The sequence below is a fragment of the Coffea eugenioides genome, chromosome 11 (genome assembly GCF_003713205.1).
Source record: "Coffea eugenioides isolate CCC68of chromosome 11, Ceug_1.0, whole genome shotgun sequence".
Classification (NCBI taxonomy): Eukaryota; Viridiplantae; Streptophyta; class Magnoliopsida; order Gentianales; family Rubiaceae; genus Coffea; species Coffea eugenioides.
This window is the reverse complement of record NC_040045.1, coordinates 34,929,831-34,941,584: the sequence shown is the minus strand read 5'-3', so window position 1 is coordinate 34,941,584 and position 11,754 is coordinate 34,929,831. Positions and strand designations below refer to the sequence as shown.

At 35.8% G+C, this 11,754-nt stretch overlaps 2 protein-coding genes and 1 non-coding gene across 3 annotated transcripts; all 3 read left to right on the top strand.

Annotated features, from left to right (window-relative positions):
* The first annotated feature begins 282 nt into the window (after nt 1-282).
* On the top strand, nt 283-505 carry LOC113754631. Its single transcript, XR_003465310.1, has one exon. It is a non-coding gene; the product is annotated as a small nucleolar RNA U3 (small nucleolar RNA).
* Nucleotides 506-1,217: 712 nt separating this feature from the next.
* On the top strand, nt 1,218-3,126 carry LOC113752389 (probably inactive leucine-rich repeat receptor-like protein kinase At3g28040). The gene is made up of 3 exons (XM_027296502.1): nt 1,218-1,849; nt 1,906-1,990; nt 2,335-3,126. The coding sequence occupies exons 1-3, from the start codon at nt 1,218-1,220 to the stop codon at nt 3,124-3,126; spliced, it is 1,509 nt and encodes a 502-aa protein (XP_027152303.1).
* Nucleotides 3,127-4,401: 1,275 nt separating this feature from the next.
* LOC113752388 (receptor-like protein EIX2) lies at nt 4,402-7,521 on the top strand. The gene is made up of 2 exons (XM_027296501.1): nt 4,402-4,720; nt 4,985-7,521. Exons 1-2 carry the CDS (start codon nt 4,402-4,404, stop codon nt 7,519-7,521), a joined length of 2,856 nt encoding a protein of 951 aa, XP_027152302.1.
* The last annotated feature ends 4,233 nt before the right edge of the window (nt 7,522-11,754 follow it).

The following is an 11,754-nucleotide window of genomic DNA, read 5'->3' as shown; positions in this document are numbered from 1 at the left end:
TGACCACATTTGAAGTAGAAGAAGCAGAAATCATTAACGGTAACAGGTGAACTCTAATTCAATGATGGGTCCATAAGCTTAGCGGTTGAGCATTTCACTGCCAACTCTTGTGCAAGCCAATGAACAGAGATGCAACATCATATATGGATTGTGAAGGACTTGTCCCATTTCCACCAAATACCAGATTGGGAGAATGTACGGTATCCTCCGTCTTATATCCCACATCGATGAATTAGTTGAGCCATGCACCCTTTATATCTCTAAGATTGGAGCACAGAGGTCACGACCTTACTTGAACAGGATCTGTTCTATAGGCTCGTACCTCTGTGTCCTTGAGTTCGAAGGAGACAGGAAACCAAGTCTGGTGGATGAAATATGACTGCTTGACCAGAGCGTGATTGACAGCTCTTGCGGCTCACTTAGCGGGCCGCAAGTGCAGTAGAGGATCGTTCCTAGTCCTTGCTTCAACACAGGCTAGGGTGGTCTTGCAGCTGTCTGACAGACCTTCCTCCCTCATTTTCTTTTTTTCTTGGGTTGCTAAATGTTTTAACCTTTTGATCTGATATGGTTTCTGTTTTCCCACAAAGTTTTCCTTGCAGAATCTAGGGACTTTTCTGAAAGTTTCCTGATAACTAATCATAGTTGATTGATAATAGTGAAACCATAATTTCCTTCTTGACCTACACCACAAAATTTCGGGACAAGGGGCATGACCGTCCCTGAACAGTCAACGGTCAGATTTTGGCAAAAAAAAAATGTGCGGTTCAGATCACAAGTAGTACATCGATTTTCATAACGTGTGTGGGATTCGCAAATTTTTGTACTAAATTTACACGTTGTGCAAACAAAATTACGCCGTGTGCAACCAAAGTTACACGCTATGTAAAATGATCAAAACCGCCAGGAACCTGCAACCGTTCCTACCTGCTGTCCAAAATTTCGACTACAATTTATATTTCTATATATACAATACTTACATATGTACACGGGATGGAATCCGCTTCTCACAATATGTTCAACTAATTTGGTGGAACAAAAATGTAGGAGTCAAACTGAAGCCAGCAATTGCATTCACTCCTGGCACAACCCCATGTATTATACTCATCCCATTTCCTTGTGAAGGACTATGGATTGACTGTAGATAGCCTCAGGTGGGTAGATGGACTTTCTTCCTTGAAAAGCTTAGACTTGTCCGGGGTACAACTTTTGGATGGCTAATGACTGGTTATATTCAGTTAACTTCCTTCCTTCCTTTAGTTTCTTTGAATTTTGCTGGCTGCGGACTTCATACATTTCCTCCTCTTTTACATATCAATTTCACATCTCGTACTTCTCTTAATCTTCAGTGGAACAATTTCAACTCCACCATCCCTCTCTGGTTGTCCAATGCCACTAGCCTTAAGCAACTCCAACTTGATCATAACAGCTTTAATGTTTCAATTCCTGACAATCTTGAAAAGTTCACCTCTCCTGCTGTTCATGATCTTTCTTCAAACTTTTTTGGAATTCAACTGCCGAATTCTTTCTGTAAGTTAACTAGTCTTGTTCACATGGATCTCAATGGCAACAATTTCCAAGGCACAATCCCCAATTGCTTTAAGAACCTGACCTCACTTGCCATTCTTAATTTGGAAGCAAATTATCTTGAGGGTCCGATTCCAGATTCAATTAGTCAAATGTGCAGTTTGCAAGTGCTTGATTTGTCCCTAAACCACTTCAATTCACCATTACCAACTCTGATTAGAGATCCATCTGACTGCCTCCTCAATAGTCTGAAGGAGCTGTGTTTTATATCCAATGCTTCTTTGGTTACTTACCCAGTCAGCTGGAAATGTACAGGAATCTGGAGGTGCTCCATCTTTCTTTTAATTCACTCTCTGGCACAATTCCTTCTGAGCTTGGCAGTCTGTCAAACTTAAGGGAGCTGGATATTAGTAACAATAAGTTCAATGGTAGTGTTCCCTCAAGTATTGGACAACTTTTAGAGTTGGTAAAGTTGGAAATTTCAAATAATTCATTGAGTGGTGTGGTATCTGAAGTCCACTTTGAACAGCTAATTTGTTAGTCTCTTCAAATTCATTCCTATTCAAAGTGGAAGATTACCAAAATTTGAAGAATATAATGATTCTTTCCAAGTAATAAAGCTGAACTCCAACAATTTCAAGGGCACGATAACGTCTGTTCCATTGGGAGCTTTTTTGGTTGATCTTTCCGAAAATTCCTTGGAAGGCCAGCTACCTCTATTTGACAGTTATTTGAATCTGTCAGTCAATCATCTCTTACTCTTTGATAACCATTTCACGGGTGAAATCTCCGTGTTTATGTGAAATTCAGAGTTTGATAATCATTGATCTATCAAGCAACCAGTTATCAGGAAAGATCCCTTCATGCTTGGCAAACCTCCAAAACTTGCATGTGCTTGACCTCTCAAATAACCGTTTCCATGGCAAAATTCCAAATTCTTTGGGTTTTGTCGAGGGAATCCATGCTTTGCACTTGCAGCAGAACAATCTACACGGAAAGCTTCCATCATCCTTTCAGAACCTAAAGAACTTGCGCATTCTTGATATAGGCAATAATGGATTGAATGACATCATCCATCCATGGATAGGAAATTTGTGGGATCTGATGTTTCTCAGGTATCATTCAAATTACTTTCATGGTACAATTCCTTTGCAACTCTGTCAACTCAATAGCCTGAGGATATTAATCCTGTCCAAGAACAATTTGTCTGGAAGCGTCCCTCATTGTTTCAACAACGTCACTACTTTGATCTCAGAGGATCCACAAATGAGCTATTACATGAAATTTATGCTCTATTTTGAGAGGAGAATGTTGGAATCCATGAAAGGTTGGGAACTCAAGTACTCCAGATCCTTGCAGTATCTTAAAACAATTGAGCTTTCAGAAAATAGTATCCCAGGGCAGATTCCTGAAGAGATAATGGAGCTCATTGGATTGCAAAATTTGAACCTTTCTGGAAATTGTCTCCAAGGACGAATCCCTGACAGGATTGGCAACTTGAAACCACTTGAATCTCTTGATTTGTCTAGAAATAAACTTTCAGGTCCAATACCTCCAAGCTTATCAGCCTGGAATTCTTTGAGCTCAGAACCTGTCTTTTAATGAGTTATCGGGACAAATACCAACTGGAAATCAGCTCCAGACCATCCATATCTGCAGGCAATGGTGGACTTGTGGTGCACCACTCTTAAGGACCTGTCCTGATGAAAAATCATCTAATGGCGACAAATCTATGCTGGAGAATAATGGTGAAATGGAGCTTGAGCTCTCATGGTTTTATGCTGGATTAGGACCTGGATTTCGTTTTGGATTCATGATTGTTTGTTGCATTCTAGTTTTCAAGAAGCCATGGCGGGCTGCACTATTTCAGTTTCTGGAGAGTCTTTTTAACAGCTAAAGGTAGCAAATGGACTGAGGGATATGTATAATCTCACATGTAAATTACCCCCCGTGTATCATGTAATGCAATAAGCTGAGGGCTCAATCAATTTACTTGCCCAAGGGCCTCGATTCATTTGTTTTCTGTTGCTGTTGATTCTTTTTATTTCCTTAAACAGTCTAATTCTATTATTCTTAGAAAATCGAAATAAATTTTCAGAATTCCAAGTGTTCTCGAGTCTGTTTGGATAGCAAATTATATACACAAATTTATTTGCTCATATCATAAACACATTTTTCAACCATCTTTTTATCTCACATACAACACATCAAAAAGTGCAACAATTTGTCATATTTTTTCAAAAATTATGTTCACAAATATTGTTATATCCCCATACATTAAGCTTGTCCTGTGTACTTGTACGTTCTTGATTGTTGAAATTTATTTTAACCTTTAGGACGGAAAAGAAAAAAGTTCAGAGGAATTATCATGTTCTTTCAACTTAATGTAAACTGGAACAGTATTATAGTTCTAGATTTTTTGATGTGCTTTCAAGAACAGTTTTTATACTTTCCAAAGTTTTTAAAATAGAAATATTTATGCAAATTTTCAATTAATTGTCATACTATAAGGAGTATATCTATCAGATTCACACCATTCTTCGACCCGATACAGATGCTCATCCTCTAATACCTCTAATTTCTCAACTAGGAGTCGGAAAGAAAGCCAAGTAACTTGTCAATTATTTTGTTCCCTCAAATTACTGAAAAAAAATTGACGACACTTGAACGAGAAGATAACAATCACTAAGCTCTACGAGAGATAATTCAAACAGGTTAAAAAGTCAATAAAAGAGTAGCACACGGCATTATCAGTTTATCAAACCATTTCATCAATCAACATTTCCAATAGTAATCTTTTTTCCCTACATAAGCATCCAGATACTGCAACAATTGCACTGAAACAACATACAAAGCTAATATATTCTTAGCAACAAGATGGCATTTTATAGGGGTGTGATTCTGCTATATTTGGCTCTTGTTTTGGTTGTTAAACTTGATTTTGCTTACTCAAACTTAAGCTGCATTGTGATTGAGAAGGAAGCTCTTTTCGATCTCAGGAGAGGCCTAATCCATAAAGCAAACCGTCTGTCTTCATGGAAGGGCGACAACTGTTGTGCCTGGGATGGAGTTGGCTGCGACGAGAGAACCGGCCATGTCATAAAGCTTGATTTGAGCAATCCTGTATCTTTTGATAGTGAAAGATACTTTGATGACAAAGATTATTTTGCAAATTTCAGCCATAACTGCTTGGGAGGTGAGATCAGTCCATCTTTGCTCAATCTTAACTATTTGCAGTCTTTAGATTTGAGCATGAATAACTTTTCAGGCATACAAATTCCACCATTTTTGGGATCTCTTAAAAGTTAGGAGTATCTAAACCTCTCCAGTGCTGGTTTTGTGGGAGAAGTTCCACAAGCTCTTAGCCATCTTTTAAGCTTGAAGCATCTTCATCTTGGTTATGCACCTATTGTCTTATATTCATTCCATTTGTTCATCAATGACTATGGATTGAATGTAGATAGTCTCAGCTGGCTATCTCAATTTTCTTCTTTGAAGAGCTTGGACTTATCTGGGATACAACTTTGGAAGGCTAATGACTGGTTAGATTCAGTCAACATGCTGACTTCTCTGATTTCATTGAACGTAGCAGGCTGTGGACTTACTACATTTCCTCCAATTTCACATATTAATTTCACATCTCTTGCTTCTCTCAATCTCCAATGGAACAATTTCGACTCCAACATCCCTCTCTGGCTGTCCAACGTTACTAGCCTTCAGCAACTACATCTTGACCATAACAGCTTTGATGGCTTGATACCTGACAGTATTGAGCAACTGACTTCTCTCACTCTTCTTGATCTGTCTTCCAACTTCTTTTCAATTCCACTACCAAATTCTCTGTGTAGATTGAAAAATCTTGTCCACTTGGATCTTAGCGGCAATTACTTAAATGGCACAGTCCCCTATTGCCTCGAGAACCTGACTTCACTTGCAATCCTTAATCTGGAAGCAAATAATTTTCAGGGTTCGATTCCAGATTCCATCTGTAATCTCTGCAGTTTGCAGGTGCTTGATTTGTCCCTCAACCAGTTTCATTCATCGCTGCCAAATATACTAAGAGATCCCTCTTGTTGCCTCCTTAATAGTTTGAAGGAGCTTTATTTAGTATCAAGTAACATTTTTGGTTCCTTACCGAGTCAGCTGCAAATGTACAAGAATTTGGAGGTCCTACATGTTTCTTTTAACTCATTTTCTGGACCAATACCATTTGAGCTTGGTAGACTGTCGCATTTGAGGGAGCTGGATTTGAGCAACAATAAATTCAGTGGAAATGTTTCCCCAGGTATTGGGCAACTCTCAAAGTTAGTGAAGTTAGATATTTCTAATAACTCATTCACTGGTGCGCTATCCGAAATCCACTTTGAGAAGCTGACAGAACTAAGAGATTTGTCTGTATCCTTGAATCCTTTGCATCTGAATGTGAGCCCTGAATGGCTTCCTCCTTTTCAGCTCCACACAATTCAGCTAGCATCAATAATTGTTGGTCCCCGTTTTCCTCCGTGGCTGCAAACTCAGAAAAGTGTCAAGCAGTTAATCATGTCAAATGCAAGCATCTCAGATACCATACCTGCTTGGTTTGAGAATTTATATTCACAAATTGACGACTTGGATTTGTCACACAACAACATAAGCGGACAATTACCAAAGTTTGAGGAATCTCGTGGTTCTCTCCGAGTGATAAAGCTCAACTCCAACAAATTTGAAGGGCCAATAGAATCAGTTCCATTAGAAATGTATCTATTGGATCTTTCAGAAAATTTGTTGTCAGGACCTTTAGTACCTCTAGTTAACAATCACACCAGTAGGTCACTGAACCATCTCATACTCTCTGGTAACCACTTGTCTGGTGAAATTCCGCTGTCCTTGTGTGTCACACAGAGTTTGGTACGAATTGATCTATCAGCGAATCAATTTTCAGGAACAATCCCCTCATGCCTGGCCAATCTTCAGAACTTGCAAGTGCTTGATCTCTCTAATAATAGTCTCAGTGGTCAAATTCCAGATTCTTGGGTTTTTTCTGAGGAACTTCATTCTTTGCACCTGCAGCAGAACAAATTGGATGGAAAAATTCCATCGTCAGTCAGAAACCTGAAAGGATTGCACATTCTAGATCTCGGGGATAATGAACTGAAGGACATCATTCCTTCCTGGATAGGAGAAGAGTTACAAGGCCTTGTATATCTCAGACTTCACTCAAATAACTTTTACAGTGGTATTCCATTGCAACTCTGTCAACTGAAGATTCTCAGGCTGCTGGACTTGGCAAAGAACAATTTATCTGGAAGCATCCCTCATTGTGTTAATAACTTCAGTGCCATGATTTCAGATGATCCAATATTATCCTCTCACATGCGGTTCTTAATTTATTTTGAGCGGAGAATTTTAGAATCCGCACAAGGTATGGAACAGAAGTATTCTACAACCTTGCCTTTTCTTTTATCAATACAGCTTTCACACAACAATATATCAGGAGAGATCCCTGAAGAGCTAATGGATCTCCTAATATTGAAGAATCTTAATCTTTCGCACAATCATCTTCAGGGAACAATTCCTGAGAAGATTGGCAACTTGAAAAACCTTGAGACTCTTGATTTATCAAGAAATGAGCTTTCAGGTCCAATTCCTACAAGTTTATCCATCATATATTCACTGAGCCACCTAAACCTGTCGTTTAATAGCTTATCAGGGCCAATTCCTACTGGGAAACAACTCCAAACCTTGAATAATGAATCCATTTATGAAGGTAATAGTGGACTTTGTGGAGCACCACTGTCAAATAGCTGTTCTGAAGAAAAATCATCAAATGGAGATGAGCCATTGCTGGACAGTGAGAGTGACATGCAGCTCGAGTCCTTATGGTTTTATGCTGGTTTGGGACCTGGTTTTGGCTTTGGATTCCTGGTTGTTTGTTGCACTCTAGTTTTCAAAAGGTCCTGGAGCAATGCATTGTTTCTGTTCCTAGATAATCTCTTTAGCAGGAGAAGGCAGCAATGACATCTGTAAAGGCATTTCTCTAATGTTTTATTTTGTGGTTTTGGTTCCTTTTGGTCTTTGACAAAAATCACGTGTCTTTCTTTGAGAGTGGAATAATTATTTGCTGCAAATTTTTTAAGCTGAATTATTCAATCAAGATAAGCAGCAAAATGTAACTTTGTTGATCCCTAAGAAGCATAAAATCTACTTTTTCTAAAACGTAAAAGGGTAGACAACTCAAGGCGACAAAGTCATAAGGAGAAAATTCTATAACATAAATCTTAGCGAAACAAAAAATAACAGCAAAACTGGTTTTAAAAAAAAAAAAGAATTTCTCTTCAGCCCATTTTGAGCGAATTCATAAGTAGCAATGCTTTTCAGATACTTTCAAGTAATAACATGCTTAGATTTCGGGAAATATGGCACATTTATATCCACATCATTTATTGATATATAATAGTGTAAGAAAATAGTGAAAAAATGATTATGAACGACTTATGATGGCATAGGAAAATCTATGTGAGAATTGCATATGCCATGCCATGTAGTCTAAAAGTAAACTCATAAATTAAGTCTATTTAAGTATTTTCAAGCATTTAGGGCATGACAAATAAAAAAACTATCAAATAAAATTGTACAAACATTATTGTACCCATGCATCAAACACTTTGACGTATCCACTTCAAGCGAATCAACAGTCACAAGTTGATTCACTTGTTGTAAGAAAGTGTTTATGTAGCCAAATATCAACTAAAAATCGTAAAGATATGAACACAGTAAAATATGAATCACCATTCACCAATCTTCTTAGAATCTTCAACACTTACGCTGTACACTGACAGAAAATGAAAGGAACCATCCAATGATTTTGGACCAAATTGCCAAACTTGTATCGCTCCCTCAATCTCGCTGAATAACCAACATCGCAGGGCAACGACTTGACTCAAGAGTGAAGAAATTTTTGCTTTCATTGACTTCAATCTCCACAAACGACATCCCAAGTAGACTCCAAGTCTCCCGAGATGGTAATCCGGTTAGGTAATACAAGGCAACAAAGTCAAGCAAATGTTTCTAAAAGAAGACTAAGATGGATGCATTTAACTTAAATTCCTGATGTCCAGAGATAAAAAAAACTTTCAGATGAGAACCAAATTAATTAGGATTTAGAAACTACCAATCAATTTTCTCATAGGACTAGCGTGGAGCCTGGAGGCAGGACCTAGGCCAAAATTCTAAGATTCATTTTCCATATATCATGGACAATGCTTTAGTAACGATAGTTATGATAACGAAACAGTTTTTACCTAATATAACAGGTTGTTGCATTTTAGTGACCATTTAATTACTTGTTGGATCCATCCACCTAAATAGGATAGCACCTAAAAATATGGAAGCAAGTTTCTCATCTAAAATAGTAAGTTAACCTTAATAGATTAGTAATTTTTATACCTTAAAAGGTAAATTGAAATAAAGATTAAACTTACTTTTTAAATAAATAAATTACTATTTTATATCCCAAACTTACTTTTTAGAGAGTAAGTTTAGTTCAAGTAACAGTAAGTTTTTATACATAAATAGTAATTCTTACTAATAACATGGTAAATTTGAGTAATGATCAAAACTTACTGATTTTTGGAATACATGTTCAATTTTACATTAAAAAATTATCTCAAACTAGTATTAGGAAGTTTATTTGAAATAATGATAAGATGTTTTATTAATGATTAAAATTTAGTACCACCTTAGTTAGTAATTACTCGTAACATACCTATATAATACATGATTATAGGTATAATTTAAATTTTTTTGTATTTATATATTTTGAAATACTATGAAAAGTAGTTTCACTTTTCAGATAACCTTGTAAAATATGTAATAGAATTTTGTCATATTATAAGTTTTTAATCATTTTCAATTTTTGAAAAGTTTGAAAGTTTGACTAACAATAACAACAAATCTTCCTAGTTATATATAGAATATCACTTGTTTATATATCACAATTTTTATAATTTAACACCTATGAACATAATAAGATGATAAAGTTTTAATAAATTTACATCTGGGACACAAGAATTAATAAGAGTTAAAGCCCAAACAAAATGAGAAATAGTATAACAATAAAAATGACAAAATTAGTATAACAGTTAATATAAGAAAATCAGTATGATCTGAACTTTTTTCCTTGAGAGATTGTTCATAAAAATAAGATCCAACAATTAAATGAAAATCACTTGCACATATAATCTATTGTATAATTTAAATTAAATTTAGTTCACGTATAAAACGGTTCAAAAATAATTAGCGCACTATGATGCAATGTTATTTTAACAACAAAAATTTTTTTTACTAAAAGTCCCAAATATCCATTAAATACATATGAGGGATATTTTACCATATTTGTATCTAACTATAAGCACAAATTTCGTTGCCGAAATTAAAAGACATGAAAACTTGCACAAATATCAAATTTATTAAATCAAATAATAAGAGAGTTACAATCTCTAAAAATTCATTTTTCTTTTGATAATTACAATCTCTAAAAATTCTTGAATCAAAGAAATTAATCCCCTAATTCTTCTCTTCAAAAGCACTCCTAATTAAAGCATAATAAAATCAAGTTTTTTTTAACTTTTTAATGTAGTAGTTATGTTTACTTAAAAATTAGTAAACCATTCCTACAATGCATTGCTTCTCCTAAAAGTACTAATATTTTGTAAATAAATTGAAATAATTTTGTAAAAGATTTTATGCATTTTCACTAATATAATCAAGAGAATTTTGCACCTTTAAAATATAAATAGAAAGAAAGGAAAATGGTATGAGTATAAAGGTGACCAAATGCAATATATATCACATCATGTGTGAGCTGAGGAAGGAGACCAAAATGGTGGAAGTGTTTCACCCCAGCAGCAGTTTTCCAACTCTACGCGATGAAGGTCTTTGTAGTCGGACTCCAGGCAACTGTGTTGTCCGTGGTCGAATCATCCACCATGTCATGCGTTTTCAACAAGAACAGAGCCGGCCTAGCTCCTCCTCAGGCGCCTGGGGCGGTTTAAAGCGCAGCCGTGGTTCGAACTATTCTACATCGGTGCCTGAACATCGGTCGCGATTTCAGCGAGACACAAATTTTAAAATATTTAATATTCTAAAAATTGTGAATAATATAAAAAAATATGTTAAACAAAAATAATAAAAACTTAGCAAAAGAAAATTTGTAAAATGTATTTTTTGGGTCGGATTCGAATTGATTCGGGGTGATTTGGTGTGACTCAGCCGAGTCTAGCCTTGTTAGGGACTTCTCAACCGAGTTTTCGGTGACTCGGTCGATTTCTCGGTGATCCATGTATTTCATAGTCATCTCGTCTCAATATCGAAACCGATGATTGGAAGAGGTGTAAACATCCACAAATCAGCAGTCACCTTTGGATGCTTTTGTTCTTTTGACATGCCTACATAAGTGCATCAACAAGGGCTCAACAACAAATTTGTTTGAAAATATAAATTGACTTGAAAGTCTTTTAGGCCTTAGCCAGTAAGCATTAGCATCAAATTAAATTTGTAGAAAAACATGACTACTATCTTATAAAAATTATATTTAATCATATTTATTAAACTCACCCGACAAGGAAGTCGACAGAGAGACTACATGGATGGTTCACTACTGAGTAGGTGATTGAACCAATGGCTCAGTGAAAGAATATCTATAAATACTTGGTAATGTATAAAATTTATAAATCAAGTTTATTTAGATGTTACTACTTTCGTTCTACTTTGATAGTATTGATTTTTTGTTCTCACACAATTTAAGAAAAATTAGTTAACTTTATTAGAAAGGTAAATCTAGCATAATGTTTTCCTAAAATACCCTTATATTAATATTAGGAGTACGAATATTTTTTTGATAGTAATGATTTTTTTTTTGTTCTCTCACCAAGGTGTACGAATTTCTTGAAGCTCTTTTTTTCTTTTTAAATTACTTGAAGATCAATAAAGTAACTTAGAAAAACAGTAGTATCTCTTAAAAAGCCATATTCTGATACCATCCCACAAGAGCTTGGAAACCTAAAATAGTTGGTAGTCTTGGAATTGGATTAAAATCAATTATCTAGTCCATTGCTAGAACTACTTTGTCAAAATGGCACACTCCAAAACATTTCTGTGTCTAAGAACATGCTTACACGTCCAATACCTAGAAGCTTGAGAAGCTGCTCAAGCTCATGCTCAGCACTCATTTTTGGTCTATTAGTACCTTGA

Bases quoted from the DNA above. Each gene is read 5' to 3' on its own strand.
- LOC113752389 (XM_027296502.1), top strand. From the start codon at position 1,218: ATGACTGGTTATATTCAGTTAACTTCCTTCCTTCCTTTAGTTTCTTTG. The intron at 1,850-1,905 runs GTGCTCCATCTT...TGAGCTTGGCAG, and splicing joins AAATGTACAGGAATCTGGAG to TCTGTCAAACTTAAGGGAGC. The intron at 1,991-2,334 runs GTAAAGTTGGAA...TGTGAAATTCAG, and splicing joins TTGGACAACTTTTAGAGTTG to AGTTTGATAATCATTGATCT.
- LOC113752388 (XM_027296501.1), top strand. From the start codon at position 4,402: ATGGCATTTTATAGGGGTGTGATTCTGCTATATTTGGCTCTTGTTTTG. The intron at 4,721-4,984 runs GTGAGATCAGTC...GATTGAATGTAG, and splicing joins CAGCCATAACTGCTTGGGAG to ATAGTCTCAGCTGGCTATCT.